At 37.1% G+C, this 26,248-nt stretch overlaps 1 protein-coding gene across 2 annotated transcripts in view; it reads left to right on the top strand.

The window, feature by feature from the left end:
- IleRS-m (Isoleucyl-tRNA synthetase, mitochondrial) overlaps nucleotides 1-26,248 on the top strand; it is a 384,064-nt gene that overhangs the window by 295,875 nt on the left and 61,941 nt on the right. For both annotated transcript variants that reach the window (XM_090403396.1, XM_090403397.1), the window contains exon 17: nucleotides 4,060-4,191. In XM_090403396.1, coding sequence (XP_090259522.1) covers nucleotides 4,060-4,191 — 132 coding nt within the window. The remainder of the gene's footprint in view (nucleotides 1-4,059; nucleotides 4,192-26,248) is intronic.

Below are 26,248 nucleotides of genomic sequence, written 5' to 3'. Positions count from 1 at the left end.
GATATTCGGTTGACACATCTTGAGGCTAAATCCCAGTTTTTTTATCAGCCTCATCAATAAAATTAGAAAAATCAGTATTGCTTGACTGCATGCCTTAGCCAGGAGAACTAAGTGTTAGACTAGCTGCCAAATCACTCTAGCTCAATTAGCATTACCCAGGGTGCACCACGAGGAGGCGAGCTAGATTACACCCCTAAGAAAATTAATAGAAAAATTTTAAATGCAAAATGTTATAAATAAAATAAACTACTGGGAAGAGAGCGCTACATCACCTTTAAGGAATATGGAGAACTGACTGGGACTGCAGACCTAATGTTCATTCTTCACCTTCATGTAGTGCATCCATTCAGTAGGTATCTACTGGGTACTGAGTGAACAAGAATAGGCTGGCAGTTTGGGAATTAGCAACCAAATTGTGCTCTATTGGCTTAAACCACAAATGTGTGATGATGCAACATGACGAGGTTTCATGCTGGCTGGGGCATTGCCTGGTTAAACAAGGCTCCTAGTTGTTTTTGTTGGGGAACCGGGTGAACAGTGAAAAGTCAGTTATTGGAACTGAACATCTAGAAGAAGAACAAGCTCAAATGTCAGAAAAATTGAAGATATGAATGATCGATATAAGAAACATTAATGGAAAGAAAATTGAACTTGCAGAAGAACTGGGAAAATACCACATAGACATAATCAGCGTTACTGAGACAAATAAAACAAAACAGATGAGATCTAACTAAATAATAAGTGTAGGATTTTATATATTCAGGCAATAACAATCAAGTAAATGTTGGAGTAGCAATGGCATTCAATACCAAACATGGAGATAAAATTCTAGATTGGAAGGCAGTCTCAAGTAGAGTGATGTGGACAAACTTCAAAATAGGGAGATGAACAAGTGAAACTTATATGTGCCTATGGTCCTACAGAAGCTTCTCCCAAGGAAGAAGCAGAGCAATTCTTTGAGTTATTAGAACAGGCAGCTGACAAAGAAAAATGGAAAAAGTGATCGTGATCCTTGTTGGAGATTTAAACAGCAAAATAGGAACTGAATCCTTCCACCCATATACAAAAGTTTTGGGAAAATTTGGAGAAAAGAACAAGGCTAATAATAATAGTAAGTATCTGCTAAATTTCTGCTCAGTATATCGACTAGTCACTACTAACACCATATTCCAACATAAAGATATCTACAATTTCACATGAAGAGAAGACAAGAAATAAGAAAAGCCTTATTGTTTGTCATTTTGGATAGTGATATCTTCATGCTGGTTTGGGATATGAGAGTGTATAGAGAATTTGAAATTGGTACTGATGACCATCACTTAATTTTATCTAGGATAAAAATGAATATCACATTGAAAAGAACAGTATATAATAAAATTTTAAAAAGAATTTAAGTTGCAGCTTTTATGGGTAAATTGTAGACTCTATGAACTATATGAACATTATTGATGGACAAAAAAAAAAAAAAAAAAAAAAAATTAAACGGTTTATAAACAAGAACCAAACCTTGGAGTCTCAGTAGCAAGCGCTGAAGGAAACATTGATTGACTCAGAGAAGTATATGGTGTAGTCTTTGTAAGGATAGAAAAATAAGAACTTCATGATAGACACAAGAAGTTAAAGAAGCAGTTGCAGAAAAAAATCATCCTGAAAGTTTCTAGTAAATAACTCAGCAGATGCGGTAGTTCAAAAGAGTTCAAAGCTTCTGCCTATTTTCATAGTTTTGGTCTTTCTTATGCTGATTTTCATGCCAAATATGTTAAAGCTGTTATTCAGTTTACTTAGAGAATTCTGGAGACTTGCACTTGATGTGTTTAGGAGTATAACATCATCTGCATAAAGCAGAGAGCTAAATTTGACTTCTCCATTTCTAATATCATGCCTAAAGCCACTTTCTTTCAATGTGCATCCTTGTCTTACATCAAACCATCTTCCTGTATTTTCTTCAATTCTAACTGCTGAGTAATCTCAAGAAGAGAAGTCTCACCTTCTCTAGAAATTTAGATATTGTCAAAGTAAGACAGGTAGGAACCTATAATTTCTTTTAATTTTTGGTACTCTTTAATCTCGCATTAAAATTTTCCAGCACCTTGTTTTGGTTGTGTTCCAGAAATTGATTTAGTGATCACTGTTAATAGCATATCATTATTATCTACTTGCTTGGATGATAAAATCAAATATCATTCATGCACTTCTTCATTCTCACAACAAGGGATCTCATAGTCTTGCCAGTTTCATTTGAAGTTATTTTCATGTATGAACTGCTGTTGATACTGCAAACTGTCATAGGCAGCTATATTTTGTTGCCTTTTCTGGGTGGGGAGGGTGAGTCTTAGAACTGAATTTTGTATATATCATATTTATTGGGACAACCTCAATGCCTTATTTTTCATATTAAATATTGATTTTCCATTCTAAAGCATTATAAATTATAGGATCTTCTTAAGAAGATCCTATAATTTAATTTTCCGCAGAGGAGAATTGTTGTGTTCCTAGATACTTAACTGGTTTTGTCCATAATTTATCCCTAACGTTTTTTTTTTTAGTTTTCATATGAACGTCCTGATAGTGATACTGAAGACGAGTATCTTCCATCTGTCTGTTTGTGGCATGGAGGTTGTGCATGAATAAATACAATTTTTATTAATCCCTTCTTGCTAATTCTTGTAGCAAGGCTTATGCGTTGGTCATACATAACTGGTAATTAACTTAAACAAATTACAACGCATAAAACGGATATTAATTAAAGGAAACTTTAATGAATACCTTCAATATTTTGGCAACGTCAAATGGCAACGCCCTTCTTGTTAAGACTAGTAGTCAGATCTCATTGTAGGAAATACTTGATATAATGAACCACTCACTATAACAAACTATTCTTTCAGTTCTATTAGCTTGTTATAATGGAAGTTTCCTGTTATTCAAGTATAGGAATCACGTTTAATTTATAAAAGGTTTTTTATAAGTGAAATAAGGTATATATATTTAAATTATATACCTTATTTCACTTATTCTTTTAAAATGCTTATTATTAAGTTCAAAGTACCCACTTTATTGGAGATATCTACTGACTAGACATTATCCTCTGCTCTCTGGTGCAAACCTTGTGTTTATAGCAACACATAAAGATTCTAACATATATATATATTGAGCAATAAGTTCTAAGGTTTTTTAAATAAATAATGGATTAAACTTTAAATTAACAATTTTTATTTTTATTTTTTATAGTGCGGTATGTGATTATAAGTACCAATATCTCGCAAACAAGTACTCTACTTGAGTATTCAAAAACATTGATGTCAGAAGTATATTGAAAATAGTCCTTATAAAACTGCAAGGGGGATGAAAAAAAGTGTACAGCAGAATAGATAATGGTATTATTAGTGTTTGTCAGTAAATCAACATAATGGACCATACATAGCATATACTTCACGTTGCATTCTTATTCATTTTGACTGTAAGACTTTCCTTATCAAAGAAGATAACTACTAACAGAAAACTGACTGCACTAAATTGTACAAAAGGTTGTCAAAGCTAGTTACTGGAAGAATAGAAAAAGAGTTATCTGATGTGATGTGTGCACATGGAAAACACCCAGACTGAGAAAAAGAGAAAGTGATAATAGCCTAAAGCATATACTCATAGAATAAATTTACCTGATTCTCTTATAGTACTGAACCAGTGTTAGACTGCAATATTCTGGCTAAAGCTTGTTGGTAACCAAGTGTGTACCTTGCAATGTGCACATTGTGCAGTATGACAAAATGAAATGAAGTGGTTTTTCCTGCATCACTGACTGCATTCAGTCATCTGATTTTAGCCAATTTTTAAACATTTTTGAATAATGTAGCATAAAAAAACCTCTTCATAGATTAGTATTCCTTGAAACAGCTTCTGCCTTCTTGAGGAAACAGTTCCATTATTAATAGGCCAGTTTTGAAAGCGCAAGCACTACACCATATTAGGCAGTATCTCTAATAAAGTGGACACTGTGCATGTGCACGTGCACATGCAAGCAATGTGATGTATGTCTATAATGTGTTTCTTTTTATATTGTAGGTGAGGAACAAAACGAATCTAGCAATTGGAGTAGATGTTTTAAGGTGGCATGTAGCTAGCCAAACTAGTAGTCACAAAAATATAGCAGTGAGTATTGATGACATCACCAAGAGTGCTACAAAGCTTTCTAAAGTAAGATTATACTTTTAATTTTATAAATTCAAATTAGCCAGTAAACATATGGATTAGTTAGTTCCAATGATAAGACCTACAGTATATAGGGTCTCTGTTACCTCAAAGTCAAAGAACACAATAATGCAGTACACTACATTTTCTTTTCCCTCATTCTGTAGATAAAAAGGCTCAAGTTTTTGTGGAAATAATTTATAAGGTGTTGCCCCTGGAACTAATTGATTCTCTATCTGCTAGCTGACATGGTGGTCAGCTAGCAGACTCTCTGTCTATTTACTCTGTTAGAATAAAAAATAAATCTTTTATAATACTTAAAAAAAAACAGAAAATACATTATATACTGTATTCAGTTTGAAGCAGAAATAATGTGATGAAGGATAACACAGTTTGTTTGTTGTTGTTTTTTCATCCTAGATATGCAAAATCTTTTTGACTCAAGTGATATTTCTGAATATTAACTAATAAAAATGTTTATGCTAGTATTGTATCCTAATTAATTACCTTTGCTATTAACTGCACAAATACCAACATCATTAATGCTGCCAAGTTGTAATTTTTTTTTTCAAGCAGAGTGGACATTATAAAATTTTAGCAATCAAAATTCTATATGCTGTTGCATACTAGTTTACCTTTAATTTCTTTGCCTTTAAAATTGTTCATTCAAAATACTTTATTTTCATTCTAGTAAGGAATTAAAAATGTCTGTTCAGGACATGTGCTAGTCATTATTAACGCATTGTTCCTATATAAGGACATGCAGAAATTCACATGGAGAGAGAAAAGACACAAGAAATCTAAGAAAATTAAAACAAATACTATATTATTGTTAATACTGACATGTTTATGCAGGTTTAGGGCACAAATGTATTGAGAGGATTTGAAATAGGAAGTGATGATCATTTAGTTATGAACAGGATAAAATTGAATATCATATTGAAAAGATAAGTGTGTAAGAAATTTTTAAAAATAATCAAAGTATAGCAGCTTTCAGAGGTGAAACTACAGACTCAAATGCATAAATATTGTAAGAAAAAAAATGAAAGAGTTCTAAAAATAAAATCCAAACTTTGGGGATTCAGTAGAAGACTTTCAAGAAAACATTGATTATTCTTTGATCTGTGTCTTAATAAACAAAACTAAAATATGTTCATATGGAGATTAAAAGAACATAAATGGAACAGCAATCAGCAAACCTGATTTCTGACCTGTTTAACAGAGGATTTGCAAATTATGGTAGCTGATAAATGGAGAAAAATTTATTTCTGAGAGAGAGAGCATTGTTTTTATCATGTTAAAATGAGAGTGTTGTGTGAAAAATGTTAAATTTCAATATAACACGTCCTGTATTAGAATATTTTTATGGAAATGTTATTTCCTGAAGCTTTGGAGTGACATATTTGATGTCTTTTTTATTATAAAGAATGAAGAAATTTTTTTGGAATTAGACATAAAAGTTAGAAACAGGTTTTAATTTGACTTAAAATGTTTGTTTTTATTGATTTTATAGGATTTGTATTTAAATATATATATATTGGCAAGATTACACAATTAGAAACAAGCTGAAGCAAAATTATTGTCATGGTCTACAATGAAATATTCTATCATTATGCAAGAATTTTTAAGCTAGGACATAAATTTGTCACTTGGTTTGGAGTTGACTGATACAATTAAATTAGCATACCTAAAGTTCTGTATCTTAAAAACCTTTCCAAGAATGTAATTTCTGAAGAAAGTAGTGCCTGATTAATACCATGCAATGCTTTAACACGTTCATTGCCAATCACGCGATATTGCGCGCTGCAAGCTCTCACCAAACGGCCGATCACGCGTTATCGCGTGGACATTGTTAACTAAATAAAAGAAATATAAAAAATTTGGCCACCACACGAAATTTCAATTTTCAGCTTGGCAATGAACGATATCACGCGATGCGAGTCCTCACCGAACGGCCAATCACGCGTTATCGCATGGACGCCGTTAACTAAATAAAAAAATTTAAAAAAATTTGGCCACCACACGAAATTCCAATTTTCAGCTTGGCAATGAAAGTGTTAAATACATGAAGACAAATTAATATATTTTATAAAAATTCACTTTCAAAACACATTGTATATTGTGTTTGTATAAAAGATTTATATTTCACCTCTTTTTTATAAATAATTTAGAATAAAGGCAGGAATACAATTTTTAAATAAAACATTGATTAGTTCAGCCGAAGAGGATATGTGGTTAGACTATCTTCAAGGATAGAAGCATCAGAACTCCATGGTGGATGTCGAATAGTCAGTCAAGAAAAAGAAGAAAGCATATCAATAGTTCCTGGCAAGTGCCAACATGTGGTATGAGAGAATACAAAGGAAAATGTCAGGTGACACAATTTTCAAAACTGGTTAAACCAAAGTCACATGAAGACTTTGGTAAGAACAGAGAAAATAAATGTCAGGAAGTTGGTAAAATATTATTATTATTATTTCTGGCATCTCCATGGAGTCCAGAGACTCATTGCAGGAGACCTAAATCAATCATCATACACACAAATCCTATCATATCTCTCCTTGAATCTGTTCATTGTCAGGGAACTCCAACGATTTCTGGAAATCCATTCCACTCACTTACCAATCTCCACACAAAAAATCTGGTCTGCACACCTCTGTTAACCACACACTCTTACACAACTTCCATGGATAGTCCCTAGTTCTCTATTTATCATATTCTGAAAATTTTCACTTGCATCACTTTTATAAAACCCCTTTAATATCTTAAAGGTTTCTATCATGTCCTTGCTTTCTGCCTATCAACTAAACTTTGGATAGGTTGAAGGTTTGTAACCCACAAACCTTCAACCTATTTTCGACCACCTCCTGGTCCCCAAGAAACCCAGGTGACCAAATCTATGTGCAGTAGTCAAGATGTGGTCGAATCATAGCCTTATAAAGAGGGATAATAACTTCCTTATTTTTACTTGTTAGTGTGTTTTTCAACATCCAAGTATTTTATTGAGCTATTTTACCAACTTTCACAATATTCCCTCTGAACTTTAACTCTTTGTCCACCGTTATCCCCAAGTCCCTAGCCTCATCTATTTCCTGCAAAACAATACCATCAATATGATACACCTCGTGTAACCTTTTCAACCCGAAGTGCATAACCTTACATTTTGCAACATTAGATTGACAGCCATTATCCTTTGCCCACAATGCCAATTTATTTAAATCATCCTGAAGGATATCTACATCACCTTTATCAACTATTGCTCTCTCCAGTTTTGCATCATCAGCAAACAACTGAATATTCCCTCTTAAATCTTTTCCTATGTCATTGATATACAAATTAAAGAATAGTGGCCCTAGTACCAAACCCTGAGCTACTCCACTAGGCACTATCATTCTCCTAGACTGCACTCTGCTATATACTAGTCTCTGATGTCTGTCCATCAGCCATCCCCCTACCCATATTACTAGCCTCATATCCATTCCCATCCTCTGCAGTTTTTGTATCATGTGGTATTCTAGAGCCTCCATAGTTCAGTCAGTATAGACAAAGCCCTTTAGTCAGAAAGACCCTTGGTTTGATTCCCGTTCCATGACGTGAGGAAACAATCTGGTTTCTTTCGACTAAAGGTGAGTTAGCCGGTTTCATATAGAGGTAGAGGATTTTTCACCCAGAAACTCGGGTTTTCATCCCTCAGAACAGGCAAACTAGCCTGGATCTACTGTCTTAAAATGCATTACTTAATCCCTCACTAGGAGGACTCAACCAGTCCTAAGGATCAGTTGAGGAATGGGGGGAACCCCACACGAATAAATAAATAAATGTGGTATTCTGTCAGATGCCTTGGCAAAGTCATGCAGTATCATGGTGTAGCCATTACCTTTATCCAATTCTGCTGTCACTTTATTATAAAATGTGAATAAGTTACTATGACAGGACCTATCCTTTATGAAGCCATCCTATCCATCGACTATTATATTTTATCTTTCACCGACTTTTCCAATACTTTAAGAACCACTCCCGATGTATTAATTGGTCTGTAGTTTGCTTCCTCTGTCTTGGAGCCACTTTTATGCAATGGTACTATCTTACCCTCTTTGCACTCCCTGGGAACCCTGTCAGAGTTGAGACTTAGATTGAACAACTTTGTCAGAGGCAATGCCAATTTTCTTGCACACTAATGTAGTACATGGGCTGATATGCCATCCAGTTCCACTGCTATGTTCACATTCATATTTTTTAATATGCTGAACACCTAATGTTCATTTACCTCAATGTTGATTTACATCTCTCTAGCATCAGCAACATAAAATCACCACCTGGATGATACACCTTTGTAAAATGATCACTCAGTAACTCAACTGTTTCTTTTGGTTCAGTCACCTTCCTACCATAAGCATTGTTTAGTCATTTTACCATAGTCATTTTTCCTCTTACTTGCTACATAACAAAAAAAAACTCTTTTGGGATTATTCTGGCCTGTTTGTTTAATTTTCTCTCATAGTGTGATTTGGCCTTCCTTACCATACTAGTCACCCTTCTTGCTTGCACTTTTACTGCTCATGAGTATGCTGATCACTTTTTTCTTCTTTATCCTTCACAATGTTTTCTTTTTCTTCAGCTCTTGCTTTATATCCCTACTCATCCAATTCCAACTTGTTTATCCTCCTGATCTTGGGTATGCAGCCTGATACTGCTACTCGCAAGCAATTCTGACCACTTGCCAAGCAAGTGATCAGAGATTCTACTGACATTCCTTCCTTGTATCTTCTCAAGCCATGGCACTATTCCAAGACTACTACTGAGTCTCTCATAATCACCAGCCTTGTGGTTGAACATAAACCCCTTCTTGACAGAGAACTCCAAGTATTTGTCAACTTCCCAGAACAAGACCGCATGGTCACTCTCCTCAGTTGGAGGCAGAATGTCTACCTTGGTTATTGATATGTCCCCATAGTTAAAGTCTCTCATAGTAATTGTTCGGCCTACACTCATTGTACTGATTTGCCAATACGTGGCATCTACATCTCCCTGTGGACCCCCCCCCCCCATGGTCTGTAGCAGCACCCAACAATGCATTTTGTCCTATTTATCTTTCCCACATCAGACAAATGGATCATCACCCTCAGACCTAATATCCTCTTTAACTTATAATTTTGTTGGTTGTAATTCTGCAGCTATTATCAGCAATACCCCACCTCCTGTCCTGTTTCTTCTATCCTCCCTGAAAATACAATACCCTTTACATCCTATCCCTGTAACTATCATTTTCAGCCAACCAGGTCTCACTGATGCCTGTACATTTTAGCCAAGTTGAGTTTACCAATGCCAAAAACTCCTCATACTTATTCTTGATACTTCTTTGCATTCATGCACATGCATTTCAACGTCCCTTTGTACCCATAATTACCCTTGTGTAATGTCATTACCAACCCATTTAAATTGAAGACCTGTGAAATCCTGTTTGGCATTGCATAATCATTATTGTACCCATGCTCGTTTATCACAGGGGTGGCCAGGCATGCTTGATTTAATCCTTCCAAATATCTCTAGTGCAAAACCAGGGAAACTGGTTTTGCACTACCACACTCTCACCAAACAACACTTGCTCCAAATATCTAACTCCAAAACTATTTAAATGTAGTCCTTTCTTCCATGAAATTCACTCCATACATCAATAAACTGCACACCATTCCCTTCTGCTCAATCTTCTCATTGACAATCATGGCCCTTCTCATTTCTGCCCTATCATACCAAAGCAGCAGACTCACAATCTTTACTTTCTTGCTCTTCATTTTCACTTCCACTAACAACTCTTTTTCTTATCTTCTCTCATTGCATGTTCTTTCATGCTCTGTCCTTCCATACCACACATCAGTCGTTTCTGAATTCTCTTGAACTCACATTTTGTCTTGTGAAGGAGTCTGCATAAGCATGCAATTTCTTTCTGCACTAACATCTCATCATCCGCATTACTTTCAACCACTTCCTTCAAACTCTCATTCGTATTTTGTGCACTATCACTCACCGCTTCTTTTACATTCTCCACAACACCTTGATAATTCTACCTTATACCCTTATTATTATCAGTCACTTCATTCTTTTGTGACTCACATTTCATACATTCTCTTTCAAAACATTACTGACAAATATTTTCTCTGCTCTCATACCACGAATGATTCGCTCTTAGCAACAAATACACTAAACGCACATTACATTGAACTAAATCCTGCATGTTGATAATGGTCAACATCGATGTCTTGGTTGCTATTTTTCTCATGTGTATTGGTGCCATAATAAAAAACGATTCTGAAAGGAACATCACTTAATAATAGATGACTAAACAACACCACTTAACTACAAAGTCAAAAATAAACAAAATACCACCGAATATATATATATATAACAATTTCGCTAATATCTACTAAAAACGATAACTTAGCTGAGCAACGCATGTAATGTATCAGCTACTCAAGATAACACTAGTGCCACCTGGGAGGGAGACTATTGAAAAAGCTCAGAAAGAAATTCGGAAGGCCTGGTGATCAAATTCCAAGTGATTGTAGGCGCTCTCATAGTACTCATCTATAAAAAGAGAAATAAAAGCAATGAGCATTACACAGTAATTTCCCTTCTTAGTGTGTGTGTCCCTGGTAAGATTTATGCAAGCATATTTGTGAAAAGGCTAAGAAAAATTGTGGAAGGGAAACATGGAGCATAAGCTGGGTTCAGACCAAACAGAGTTTGTCAGTATCAGTAAGACAGATATAATAATTGTAATATTTGAGAAACATTGGAATATAATGAGGATCTGGAAAAGGCATATAACAAAGTGCCAACAGAAAAGCTGTTCAAAGTGCTACAGTTACATGATGTAAATTGGACATTTTATCAATCAGTTTGAAGGAAGTATAGGAAGATGGGTTGATGTAAAATCATACGTGATATAACATGAAATGAGATGTTTGTTATGTGCCATCCAGTCATTTTTGACTCTTGGTGATCCTGTGAACAAAGGCTCTCCATTCTTCTCAGCCTCTTGTCCTTTCTTTTAGTAATTGTAAGTTCAAGTTGGTAAGTTCTTTTATGTTGTCCATCCAACTCTTTTGTGGTTGCATGATATGCAACCACAAAAAACAGCTCGCATAATATAACCAAAATACACCAACTTTTGTTTAGCAATCATCGCCAAGGAGCATTCTCTCTTTACATTCTCTAAAACCTTCTTATTGGTCATTCTTGCAGTCCATGGAATTCTTAATAGTCTCCTCCCACACCCATAATTCAAATGAATCAATTCACTTTCTGTCTTTCTTCTTAATAATCCAGCTTTCACATCCATACATCACTTTTTTTAACATCGCTTTTTTTTTTTTTTTCCCCCCCATAACTATCTTTCTTTTAATTTCATCTTCATATTTACCATCATTTCTGATTCTGGATCCCAGTAAATCATAACTTTCAATTATTTCTATTTTATCTTCCTCTATTATAAATTCGTTTAAATTGTCAGAAGCCATCACTTTTGTTTTGCTGATCTTTAAATTAAACCTGGCTTTGTTACTTTCTGTCTTAACTAATAGAATCAGCCACTCCAGATCTTCGTTAGTTTCTGCTGTGAGGATTGTATCATCTGCATATCTTAATGATTTATTTTTCTGCCACCACCAATCTTAATTCCAGCTGGATATTTGAGGTCGCTTGGTGTCGCACTGATTAGATTGTCAGGAGCTCCTGAAAAGATTAGTAGTATTGTTTGCTTTTTGTTTCTTGGTGTGTCTGTGCAATTTTTGCATGTTTTCTGTTATTTTAATTATTATTTTAAGAAAAGATAGCGTACACATGGCACCAATAAAGAAAAAAATGGCGGCCAGGTCGCCATGTTTGTTTAAGAGTTTTGATGTAAACTCGCATTTATCAAAGAGTTTTGATAAATGCGAGTAGCGAAATTGCCCGTTTGAATGATGCGATACACAGAGCCAAAAGACAACTGGAGCGTATGGAAAAATGTGTGTTGAACGTACCAACAAATAACCGGCAGAAGTCTGTGACGGCAAATAATACAATGTTCGTAAACGTCAATAAAATGAAGGAGCGAGTGCTGTATGGGGATTCGCTATTAAGAGGCGTAATAATTGAGAGTTTAACTAAGTCGTACCAGCCTGGTGCGAACATAAAGGACGTCAGCGAATCTATTCGACTGCAAAAACAGAGGGTGAAAGAGATGATAATCGTGGCAGGAACGAATGATTTGAAAGAGGACAAAATGGAAATGATAGAGGATGTGAGGGAGTTGTTTGAGGTAGCAAAAGAGAAGAGTGAGAGAGTTAGGATGGTGAGTATCTTACCGCGGTATGACAGCGAAGTGTTTAGAAGGAGGGCCATAATTGGCAATGACTTTATGCGTGGGTTATGCATGGAGAGTGGTGTGGAATTTGTGGATGTGTGGAATGAGTTCGATGGGCGAAAGGACTTATATAAGATGGATGGGTTACATTTGAATGGAGTTGGTGTACGGAGACTTGAAAGAGTGTTGATGAATGATGTGGAAGTAGATGTACAGACTCAGGGAAACTAGATTTATTAAGAGGGGGGAAGTAGATATGCAGACTTTAGGGGGGTAGTTAAGTGTATGAATGAGTATATTATGCCCGAGCGAGTACGACGGACAACAAATCAGAATGGGATAGTTAGTATAAGGCATCAAAGTAGGGATGGGACAAATGGGCTTCTGCGATTCATGTACACTAATGCCAGGAGTATTAGGAACAAGAAGGAAGAGTTTTTGGCCATGGTTGGCACTTCCAGTCCACAGGTTGTCGGTATTAGTGAAACATGGCTGACAGAGGATGATAAAGCTAGTGGGATTGAATGCGATGGGTATAGCGTGTTCAGGAGTGACAGGGTGAATAAAAAGGGGGGAGGAGTGTTATTGATGATAGCTGATGAGCTTCAGCCAAGGAGTATAGAAGTTGAACTGCAGGATGGGGAAAAAAGCACATTTGAGGCTGTTTGGTGTGAGATAGAATCTAGCAGAACAAAATATACAATTGGGTGCTGCTATAGACCGGGTGATGGAGTGGATGGTGGGGATAGTATGCATAAGCAAATAGAAGAAATGAGTGGAAGGAGGGTAATTATTATGGGTGATTTCAATTATGGTAACATTGACTGGAAAGAGGAGAGGGCACATGGGAGGAAGGAATTGGATTTTATGCGGTTATTAAGGGACAACTATCTACGGCAACATGTATTGGAAAATACCAGGGGGCAGAGAGTGCTGGACCTAGTAATTGCAACTGAGAATGTGGCTGTAACGAACATGACCATGTTGCCACCAATTGGTGAGAGTGACCATAAGGTCATGACTTGGGAAGTGGCTAAAGGAGTCGAATTTACAATTAAGACAGGGTACATGTGGAATTACCGGGCTGGTAAGTATGACAAGCTTAGGTGTGTGCTTGGCTCAATGCCATGGCATGTAAAACTGCAAGGGCTGGATGTTGATAGTGCATGGGAGGTGGTTAAGAACTGTTTGCAGGAGGCAATGGTTGACTGTATACCAAGAGTCAGAATAATAAATCAAGTAGGGGTTAAATGGATGAATAACACTATTAAGCTTGAGCTGCAAAAAAAGAAACAATTGTGGAGGGAATTTAAGGAGAAGGGTGACTATCAGGCGCAGGAACAGTATAAAGCTCAGGCCAGAATGGTAACAAGGGTGGTAAGAAAAGCAAAAGCAGATTACAAAAGGAAATTGGCCACGCAGGCTAAAGAGAATCCCAAACAGTTTTTTCAATATGTTGTAAGTAAAAGGAAAAATGCTCATGGTAGAATGATCTTAAAAAATGCTGAGGGTAGGGAGGTAACCGAATCAGTTGATGTTGTGGAATTACTGAGCGAGCACTTTGCAAGAGTGTATCATCCAGGTGGTGACTTTGCAGGAATGGAAGAACCAACAACTTATACTGGAATTGTGATGAATGAAGTAGAGGTAACTAGTCTATTACAGAACCTCAATGTCAATACATCTGTGGGATTGGATGGTATACCAGCTCGTGTCGTACGTGAAGCAGCCAAAGAATTGTCAGTGCCCTTGACCATTTTGTTTAATTTGAGCCTCAGGACTGGGTCAGTCCCAAGGGGGTGGAAAGAGGGGAAAATAGTTCCACTGCACAAAGGTGGTTCCAAGGCTGCTGTTGAAAATTACCGGCCAATCAGCATAACAGGAATCATTATTAAGATTTTAGAGAAAATAGTCAAGAGGAAAATACAAGATTGGATAGAAGAAAATGGGATACTGTATCGGGGACAGCATGGTTTTGTGAAGGGTAGGTCATGCCTCAGTAACTTTCTCACGTATTATAACACAGTGACGGCTGAACTTGATAAGGGTAATGGGTTTACAGTGATTCTACTGGACCTTGCTAAGGCCTTTGACAGGATACCACATGGAATTCTAATCAGTAAATTGCAGCATATGGGAATGGACATAGGGTTGGTGAGATGGATAGGAGGGTGGTTGACGGAGAGATATCAGAGAGTGGTTTACTCAGGAGTAGAGTCCACAAGATGGCCTGTGATTAGTGGTGTGCCACAAGGATCTGTTCTTGGACCACTGCTGTTTAATTTGTTCATAAATGATATAGGAAAGGATCTGAGAGGAACAGTTCATTTGTTTGCGGATGATGCGAAGTTGGGTAGGGCAATAGTGAATGCAGATGACGTCAAAATTTTGCAGGATGATTTGGATAGATTGGAGGCCTGGACTAAGGAGAACGGATGTCAATTTAATGTGGCAAAATGTAAGGTTATGCATTTTGAGGTGAAAAGATTTGCAGCAGTTTACTGCATTGGTGGAACCATGCTCCAGGAAATTGATGAGGCACGAGATTTAGGAGTGTTGGTGGATAAGGAATTGAAATTTAGGGGACACATTGCAAAAGTGGCCAAATCAGCTCAACAAATCACTTGGTTGCTGAAGAAATTTTGCAGGATGATTTGGATAGATTGGAGGCCTGGGCTAAGGAGAACGGATGTCAATTTAATGTGGCAAAATGTAAGGTTATGCATTTTGGGGTGAAAAGATTTGCAGCAGTTTACTGCATTGGTGGAACCATGCTCCAGGAAATTGATGAGGCACGAGATTTAGGAGTGTTGGTGGATAAGGAATTGAAATTTAGGGGACACATTGCAAAAGTGGCCAAATCAGCTCAACAAATCACTTGGTTGCTGAAGAAATTTTGCAGGATGATTTGGATAGATTGGAGGCCTGGGCTAAGGAGAACGGATGTCAATTTAATGTGGCAAAATGTAAGGTTATGCATTTTGGGGTGAAAAGATTTGCAGCAGTTTACTGCATTGGTGGAACCATGCTCCAGGAAATTGATGAGGCACGAGATTTAGGAGTGTTGGTGGATAAGGAATTGAAATTTAGGGGACACATTGCAAAAGTGGCCAAATCAGCTCAACAAATCACTTGGTTGCTGAAGAATATGTTGACAAGCAGATACAAGCAGGTTATTGTTCCTCTGTATCGAGCCTTGATAAGACCCCATCTCGACTACTGTGCTCAAGATTTGGTCACCTAGGTTTCTTCTTGATGGGGAGGAGGTGGAGAGGATCCAGAGGCGAGTGACCAAGATGATAGCGGGTCTGTGGAATGAACCGTATGAGAACAGGTTGAGGATTTGTGGGTTGCAAAAATTGGTTGATAGGCGGTGGAGGGGAGATATGATTGAGACATTCAAATTACTGAAAGGTTTCTATAAAATTAATTCAAAAGATATTTTTGAGAACAGGGCTGGTTGTGGGAGGACTAGGGGACATCCATGGAAACTGGGCAAAAGTGTGGTTAGTAAAGGTGTTAGAGCTGGGTTCTTTACTTTTAGAGTAGTGAATGAGTGGAATGCACTCCCTGAGTCTGTGGTGGATGCTGTGACAGTGAATGAGTTTAAGGCGAGGTATGATAGATACTGTATGAATGTCGAATAGTTGTGATGAATATGATTTGGGGCCTCCCTCGATGAGTCTGATGACTCCCTGGAGTTGCCCGTGATAATAGTAATAGTAATCTATTCACAATAAATATTAAAAAGGTAGAACGACAGTATACAACCCTGCCACACCCTTTTTTCCACTCGAACACTGTCTGTTTCTCCAAAGACTGTTTTTACTGAAGCTTCTTGGTTGTATACAGCTCTCTTATCAAGAGAATGAGATGTTCAGGTATTCCCATTGATCTCATTCTTGTGGATATATTCACTATAAATATTAAAAAGGTAGAACGACAGTATACAACCCTGCCACACCCTTTGTTTCCACTCCAACACTGTCTGTTTCTCCAAAGACTGTTTTTACTGAAGCTTCTTGGTTGTATACAGCTCTCTTATCAAGAGAATTAGATGTTCAGGTATTCCCATTGATATCATTACGATCTACAGTCTGTTGTGATTAACTCAATCAAAAGCTTTCTTATAATCGTTAAAACAAATGAATACTTCTTTCTGAAATTTTCTTGCTCTTTCCATAATCCATCTCATGTTTGCTATTTGGTCTCTAGTTCCTTATACTTCTTCTAAAGCCTGCCTGTTCTTCTGGCATTTCTCTATTCACATATGGCTCCAACCTTTGTTGGATGACTTTCATAATAACTTTACTTGCATGTGAAATTAAAGCGATGGTTCTGTAATTCTCACAGTCTCTGGGATTTGATTTTTTTGGAATTGTAATGATTATTGACGTTTAACAATCTCTAAGTCACTATATTTTCTTCCTGCTGACAAATTTCAGTCAATTTATTCACTACTTCATCCCCAGCTGCTCTCAATAATTCCACTGACACACCATCAGCTGCAGGAGCTTTTCCTTTAGGCAGCTGTTTCATTGCTGATATTATTTCACTTTTCATTATCATGGGTTCCTCAACAAATTCTCTCCTTTCAAATTCTCCTTCAATATTATTATCTTTCTTGTACAAATCCTCTACATACCCTTTCCATCTTTTTTTCACTACTGCTTCTTCCATCAGACATTTATCTGAATTACTTTTTACAATCCTAATCTAGGGATAAACTTTCCTGTAATATCGTTTATTTTCTAAACAGATCTTTTGTTCTACATGTAATACTGCTTTCTTCAATTTCCTTGTTTAGATGTTTTTCCATATCTTTCATAGCCTGTCTCTGAAAATCAGCACTCAGTTGTCTAATCCATTCTTTGTCTCTTTAAAGTTTCATTTTTCTTCTTTCCTCTGCTATTTGAATAGCTTCTTCTGACAATCATTTACAATCTTTCTTTCTTTGTTGCTTTATTTAGTCTTCTTTGCTGCTTCTCTGACTGTACATTTTGTTTCTTCCAATAGTTACTATTATTATGATTATTATGATTCTAGTAGCAAGGCTTATACGTTGGTCATACATAACTGGTAATTAGCTTACGGAATTAACAATGCATATAAAGTATATTAATTAAAGGCAACTTTAATGAATAACCTCTATATTTTGCCATCTTCAGGAACATAAAAATATGGTATGTGCACGCAGGCACTAACAAAAGCAAATGAGAAAGAAGGCAAGAAACTAATATTGTTCCTAAAGTCCTAATGGTGCCCTCTGCCTGGCTAATTTGGTTGTCTTGGCCGTTGGGCTGAAGTTCTCATAATGTAAGTCTCCAAAATTTGGGGTAGTTTCATGCATCCAAATTTGTTGAGGTTTGGAACGTTTTTTAGAGCTGCTGATGATTCCTTGAATAATCTTTCGTACTTAAACTTGCTGCGGTGTATTATTTTAGTTTTCTTCCAACGAATTCTATGATAGGTATCTAAGGCATGGTCTGCCAGCCCAGAGTGGCTGTACTGGTGAAACCGGATGTAGTCTTGGTGTTCTGAAATCCTGATATTTGTTGTTCTGCCTGTTTGGCCAAAGTAGGACAATTTGCAGCTGCAAGGGACCTGGTATACACCAGGTAGGTCTAGGGGAAGTGGTTGGTCTTTGGTAGAGCGGATAAGGGATGCCAACTTTTTATATGGTCTGTAACAAGAAGTAAGGTCATATTTTTTGAGGATATTGGTTATTTTCTCAGAGGTGCCCTGGATGTAGGGGATGGTGATAGATTTGGTGGAATCTTTATTGGGGAGGGGGATTGTGGTTTACTGGTTTTAGTATTTTGGGGGGGGGGGGTTTATAGCCATTGGCTAAGAAAGTGTTGAGGATGTGGTTTAGTTCAGTGGTTAGGACCTTGTCATCTTAGCAGATTAATTTTGCCCTGTTATATAGTGTTTTTATAACCCCATATTGTTGGGGGGGGGGGGGATTGCTGGTGAATGTATCTGCAAGTATGGGTGGGTTTTCTGAAAAAAGCCTTAAACTCCACCCCACAGAAACTCGTTATTTGACTTCGATACGTGGATGGTGTGTTCGCTATTTGGCCACATGGTTCAGATACACTCCACTCCTTCCTAACACACTTAAACAACCAACACCCCAGAGTCTAGTTCACCTTAGAAAAAGAGGAAAACAACACCCTCCCCTTCCTAGACACTTTAATCACTCACCAGCATGATGGATCTTTGGTTTTCTCTGTTTACAGAAAACACGTGCATTGTTTCACGCTCAGTACTATTTTGTTATTGAATTAGAATTTGTCAATTAACATCTAGCTTGTAATTTACTTTGCCTACCTTATTTGTACCCTGAAGATGCCGACAGCAATAGCCAGCAAAACTAGTTGGTGATTAAATAGTTTATCAGCACTTGACCAATACTTCTAACAAGAGAATCATGTTTCTCTTGACCTTTCCAATCTTCTTTTACCGTGTCGGTTCCAATTTAGAGCCTGTTTTACTATTATTTTTTCTTCTTTCCTCAACACATTCCCCAACCACTTTCATTTCCTTTCACATATTCTGTTGCAACATGAGTTTCTGGTTTATTCTCTGCCATAGTTCTTCGTATGATATTTGTTTTGGCTAATATATTCCCACTATCATTCTTAAACACTTGTTTAGGAAGACCTGGACATTGTTACCTATCTTTTTGTTTCACATCCACGTTTCTGATCCATACATTAGTACTGCTTTTACATTTGAGTTAAATATTCTCAGTTTAGTTTTTATAGACAAGTTCTTATTTTTCCAAATTAGTTGAAAGTTGAATAAGCCAGCTGTTTCCTTTTATTTATATCTTCAGTAGTTTCTCCTTTTATTTCTATGAATCAAGGTATATAAACTGTTCTACTTCTTTAAGCAGTGTTTCTTCTATTGTTATTTGTTTATTTTTCTTTGCATTTATTTTAATCAACATTGCTTTATTTTTATTTATCCGAAGACCAACTTTTTTGGCTGTTTCTACAAGTGTTCTTTTTTTGTTCTATATGTTGGTGTTTCTGTGAAAGTAAGCAGATATCATCTGCAAAATCTAGATTGTGGAGTTGATTTTGAATTAACCATTGTAATTTCGTATTTCCATGTGATACTTTTCTCATCATCAAGTCTATGATAATAAAAAACATAGTAGGGAAGAGTATACAACCTTGCCTTGTTTATTTGTTACAGTGTAACAAAAAACACGGGATCATTTTACATTGTCAGGTCTTTCTTAATCCATCATGACACACTTATATCTACCAGTAGTATACAGCAATCCATAAACCAGCAGCCAGCATAATAGCAGAGGCACATTTTCCATTGTTTAAATGTTTTCAAATATTTTTCACTAGAAATGTTAACTGTTATTACTTGTGATTATTATTTTTCAGGAAATAATAATATATACTAAAATATGAATTATAATCACTTTAATTAATACTTTCCTATACTTCACAATATTACATTACCATCATCAGGGATCACAAAAACAACGATATGTGCAAGCAGGCACTAACACTGGGTAAATGAGACTGAAGAAAGTCACCAAAATCTGGCTAGTGTCCTAAATGACACTCCCTAGTGGGCTAGATTGGGTGGTCTTGGGCACTGGACTGAGGATCCAAGGATGAGTGCTTCCCAAATTTTGGGCAGTCTTATGTATTACTTGAATTTGTTGAGGTGTGAAAAGTTTTTTAGGGCTGAGGCAGATTTGAGGAATAGCATCTCATATTTGTATTTGCTGTGGTGTAATAGAGTGGGCTTTTTCCAGCATATCCTGTGATGGGTGTCCAAAGCATGGTCAGCAAGCATCCTCAGTGGCTGTAATGGTGGAAGCAGTTGTAGTACTTGTGTTCAGAAATTCTGATATTGGCTGTCCTGACTGTTTGGCCATTGTAGAACAGTTCTCCACCCCTGGCCAACTTTTTTGCAGAGACCTTTGAAGAAAAAGCCTTAAGCTCTACTCCACTTAAACCCTCAAATCCACATTTTCTTAATACATCTAAAAAATCAACATTCCAGGATCCAGTTTATCTTAGAAAAGGAAAACAACAACGGTCGCCCATTACTAGACAGTCTTACACAGCAGTCTGATGGATCCCTGGCAATCTCTGGTTACAGAAAACCCACACACACACATGCATAAATACAGTCACCTGCCCCATCCCCCTTCCCAACAATATGAGATTATAAAAACCCTATATAACAGGACAAAATTAATCAGTTCTGATAATGCCCTAACTACTGAACTTAAGCATATTCTCAACACTTTCTTAGCCAATGGCTACAATCCCCCGTAGGTTATGCAGGAGGAGTGGTGTGGAGTTTGTGGATTTGTGCAGTGAATTTGATGGGAGAAAGGATTTATACAAGAAGGATGGTTTGCATCTGAATGGATTTGGTGTTCAGAGACTGGAAAAAGTGTTGTTGAATGAAGTGAAAATGGATGTGCAGAATCAGGGAAACAACAGCTTTTAGGAGGGGGGGGGGGGTATGCAGATATCAGTTGGGTGTAAGAATGTGTATAATATGCCTAAGTTAGTACCACTGGAAACAAACCAGAATGAGATAGTATAAAGTGTCAAGATAGGGGTGGACCTAAGGGGCTTTTGCACTTTATGTACACTAATGCCAGGAGCATTAGGTACAAGCAGGAGGAATTTTTGACATTGGTTGGCTCATTCCAGCCGAAGGTTATTGGCATTAGTGAGACATGGTTTACAGAAGATGATATAGTTAGTGGGATAGTACGTGAAGGGTATAGTGTGTTCAGGAAGGATAGAGAGAAAAGAATGGGGGGGGGGTGTTATTGATGACAGCCGATGAACTGCAACCAAAGAGAGTAGAAGTTTGACTGCAGGACAGTGAAAATAGCACATTTGAGGCTATCTGGTGTGAGATGAGGCCAGCAGAACAAAATATACAGCTGGATGCTGTTATAGACCAGGGGATGGAAAAGATAATGGAGACAGGCAAATAGATTCAATGAGTGGAGGAGAGGTAATTATTATTATTATGAGTGATTTCAACTATAGTAACAGTGATTGGAAGGAGGAGAGGACACATGGGAGGAAGGAAATAGATTTTATGCAGTTACTAAGGGATAATTACCTGAGACAACATGTAATGGAATATACGAGGGGTTCGAGAGTGCTTGATCTAGTAATTGCATCTGAGAATTTGTCTACAATGAATATGACTCTCACCAGTTGTGGTTACCACCAACTGGTGAGAGTGATTATATGGTCTTGACCTGGGAGGTGGCTAAACATGTGGAATTTTCAGTTAAGACAGAGCATATGTGGAATTACTGGGCTGGTATGTATGACAAGCTTAGGAGATTGCTTGGATCGGTACCACGCCATGTAACACTGCTAGCGCTGGATGTTGACAGCACATGGGAAGTGTACTGTCAACAAGGAATTACCTTGTTGACAGTACACTTCCATTCTGCCATTACCTCCCTCAAACAAGGAATGTTTGAGGGAGGTAATGGCAGACTGCATATCTAGAGTCAGAAGAGTAAATCAAGTAACAGTTAAATTGATGAATATCATCATTAAGCTGGAGCTGTAAAAAAAGAAACAATTGTGGAGGGAATTTAAGTAGAAATGTGACCAGCAAGCACATGAACAGTACAAGGCACAGGCCAGAAGGGTAACTACTGTGGTAAGAAATGCAAAAGCAGATTATAAAAGGAAGTTAGATGCAGGCTAAAGAGAATCCCAAACAGTTCTTTCGATATGCTGTAAGTAAAAGAAAGAATGTATATGGAAATATGATTTTACTGAATGCCAATGGTAGGGAAGTAGCAGAATCAGTCAAAATAGTAGAATTACTAAGTGAGCACTTTGCAAGAATATTTCAACCAAGTGGTGATATTGTAGGAATGAGAGAGAGAGCCAAAGCAAATACAGCAACTGAAGTAAATGAAATGGGAGTGCACAGCATATTACAGAACCTTAATGTGAATACACATGTGGGAATGGATGGTATACCAACTCGAGTTTAACATGAAGTGGCAAAGGAATTGTCAGCGCCCTTGACCATATTGTTTAATCTAAGTCTCAGCTCTGGGTTAGTCCCAAAGGGGTGGAAAGAGGGAGAAAATAGTTCCATTGCATAAAGGAGGCTCCAAGACTGATGTAGCAAATTATCGACTGATCAGCATGTCAGGAATCATTGTCAAAGTATTGGAGAAGTTGGTCAAGAGCAAAATACAGGAATGAATAAATGTGAAATGGGATACTGTATGGGGGCAGCATGGTTTTGTAAAGGGTAGGTCATTGCCTCAGTAATTTACTCAAGCTTTATAATACAGGGACAGCTAAGTTGGATAAAGGTAATGGGTTTACAGTGATTACTGCTGGACTTTTCAAAGGCCTTTGACAGGATACCACATGGAATTTTAATCAATAAACTACAGCACATAGGGTTGGATATAGAGTTGGTGAGAGGAGGAGGGCAGCTGATGGAGAGATATCAGAGAGTAGTTTATTCAGGAGTAGAGTCCAAAAGTAGGCCTGTGACTAGTGTTGCGCCACAGGGTTCTGTTCAGTTGTTTGCTGATGATGCAAAGTTGGGTAGAGGAATAGTTAATACTCAAGATGATGTAAATTTTGCAGGTTGATTCAGATAGATTGGAAGACTGGGTAAAGGAGAATGGTGGCAAAGTGTAAGGTTATGCATTTTGGGGTGAAAAGATTACCAGCTGTATACCAAATTAGTGGAACTGTACCCCAGGAAACTGACGAAGCCAGAGACTTGGGAGTGTTAGTGGATAGGGAGTTAAAGTTTCCGGAGCGCATAGCAAAAGTGGCTAAAGCAGCTCATCAGATTGCTTGATTAGTGAAGAATATTTTGACGAGCAGAGACAAGCAAGTTTATTATTCCTCTTTATCAAGCCTTGATAAGACCCCATCTTGACTACTGCATGCAGATCTGGGTGTCAGGGTTTCTTAGTGATGAGGAGGAAGTGGAGAGGATCCAGAGGCAAGTGACCAAGATGGTAGCAGGTCTATGGAATGAATTGACGAGAACAAGTTGAAGATTTGTGGGTTACAGAAACTGGTTGATAGGCAGAAAAGGGATGATATGATTGAGACATTCAAATTACTGAGGAGTTTTTACAAGATTAATTCAGAGGAAATTTTTCAGAACGGGTGTAGTGGTGGGAGAACTAGGGGCCATCCATGGAAACTGAGCAAGAGTGTAGTTAGCAAGGGTGTTAGAACTAGTTTTTTGCTTGGAGAGTGGTGAATGAGTGGAAGAAGTTATCAGAGTCTGTTGTGGGTGCCATGACTGTGAATGAGTTCACATTCATGGCACCCAAAGTATCTGAACATCAAAGTATGATAGATATTGTGCAAACGCTGAATAGTTTTAACATGATATTTGGGGATTCCCTCGATGAGTCTAAGTCTCCTTGGAGTTGCCTGTTATAATAATAATTGGTAATTAGCTTACGGAATTAACAACTCATATAAAATATATTAATTAAAGGAAACTTTAATGAATAACTTCTATATTTTGGCAACGTCACGTTGCGAAACACTTGTTACTTGTTGAGAAACATTTTGTAGTTGGCGCTGAAGTTCATTTCATGCAAAGGGTAATATATGAAAGATCTGATTAAGGTCTTTCATATATTAGGTAGGATTAAACCTTGATTCCTGTTGAGGTTTTTTGTGGAATGGGCGACTGTAGCTGCTTCTTTGAAGATTCTGGAATGGTAATTTTCTTATATATAAGGCATATAACTTTTATTCCATTCAATAATGTGGTTGGTTGTAGAGAAGTGGGAAGAAAGGCCAGATATATCTTGTCTGTTATTTCTTACATAACATGTGTTCCCTTTGTCTCATTTCGAAGTTTCTTGACGTCTGACCAATGTAACTAAGACCACAGGAACAATGGATGTTGTAAACTCCAGCATACTTGTAGAAAGGATGGAAGTCTTTCGGTGATCTTAGAAATTTCTGAATAGTTTCAACTGGCTTGAAGGTCACTCTAATATTGTGTGGTTTTAGGAGAGCCAGTTTTTTGGAAATGGTACCAATGTATGAAATAGTTATAGTGGTGATATATTGGGTGACATCACATTGTCTTTGTGGTATGTCAGAGAAGAGAATCTTGTTGACGAGTCTTCTAGGGTAGCCATTTAAGGATAGGTCGTTGGATATTGTAGTCAATTCTTCTTGTAGATCATTTTGGTCCGTAGTAAACTGTATAGCTCTTTTCTTTAGCATATGAATAATGCTAAGATTTTTGGGAGATGTGGTGTGATGAGCTGAATTGTAGATAACGTCCAGTATTTGTAGGTTTTCTATAAACAGATAAGTTGACACTGTTATTTTCTTGTTTCTTTATTATGATGTCCAGGAATGGTAGTTGTGTCCTTTTCAAGTTCTAGTGTGAATTTGATAGCATGGTGGAACGAATTGATTTTGTTTAGGTAATCCAATAGCTCCTCCTTTTTGTGGTTTCATATGATAAAGTTGTCATCTACATATCTAAACCATGCTGTAGGTTTTGGGTTAATCTGAGATAAGATTTTAGTTTCAAGATCTTCCATAAATAGGTCAGCACAAGAGGGTGAGAGGGGACTACCCATGGCCAATCCGGTTAATTGTTTGTAAATGGTTTTCTGCCATATGAAATAGTTAGAAGTTAAACAGTGACTAAACAACGAAGTGATGTCTTGTGGGAACAAATTGATGTTACTTCCCTGTTTACCAACATTCGAGTAGTTGAAGTCATCAACATCTTAGACAATTTGTTCCCACAAGTTGTTCTGATGATGGGGTTTATATTTTCTTTTTTAATTTCAACTTAATGTTTGCAATCGCTAAACTATGATCCGAGTCTATATCCACTCCTTGAAAAGTTTGACACTGCTGTACTGATGTTATCCATCTTTTAATCATAATCATATCGATCATGTTCTTGGTTTTTCCATCATTTGATTGCCATGCCCATTTTCTACACTCCTTTTTCTGGAATCTTGTGTTACAGATCATTATCTCATGGTCCATAGCCAATCAAAAATTTTTTCACCTCATTTATTTCTTTCTCCAAAACCATATTTTCCCATGATTCTTTCCCAACTATCATTATCTATTCTGACTTTGGCATTCCAATCTCCTTCAATAATTAGTACATCTTGCTTTAGTATTGTTTCTATTGTCTCTGTCAGATCTTTGTAAAATAAGTCAATATCCTCATCTGTGCTGTCAGATGTGGGTGCATATATCTGGACTATTGATATATTAAATGGTTTTGCTTGAAATCTTGCTGCTATGATTCGTTCATTGACTGGTTTCTTGCCTAACAGTGCCTCTCTAGTTCTTTTGTTAAGAAGGAAGCCAACTCTTGATTTGTGCTTGGTGTCATGTCCTGACATATGATTATGTGATTTTGCATATGATTTCACATCTATTTATCTCTCCTGATGATGTCCATTGTATCTCAGCCAGTCCTAGTATATCACACCGATATCTCTTCATTTCTTTGGGAAGTAATTCTAGTTTTCCTGACATCCAAAGTGTCCATGCATTCCATGTTTTTACTGATAATGGTTCTGTTAGTTTCAGTTTCTGTTTCTTTTCGGTATCCCACTTTTCGATCCAACCCCAATCGCTCAATTGGTATCGCGGACCTTGTTAATCCAGGTGACGTCTGAGCCAGCATGTTGTAGCTGTT

The sequence above is a fragment of the Typopeltis vanoorti genome, chromosome 14, assembly GCF_054136105.1.
Source record: "Typopeltis vanoorti isolate ZY-2024b chromosome 14, IOZ_Tvanoo_1.0, whole genome shotgun sequence".
NCBI classification, from domain to species: Eukaryota; Metazoa; Arthropoda; class Arachnida; order Uropygi; family Thelyphonidae; genus Typopeltis; species Typopeltis vanoorti.
The sequence above is the reverse complement of the archived record's forward strand: the minus strand, read 5'-3'. Positions and strand labels throughout refer to the sequence as shown.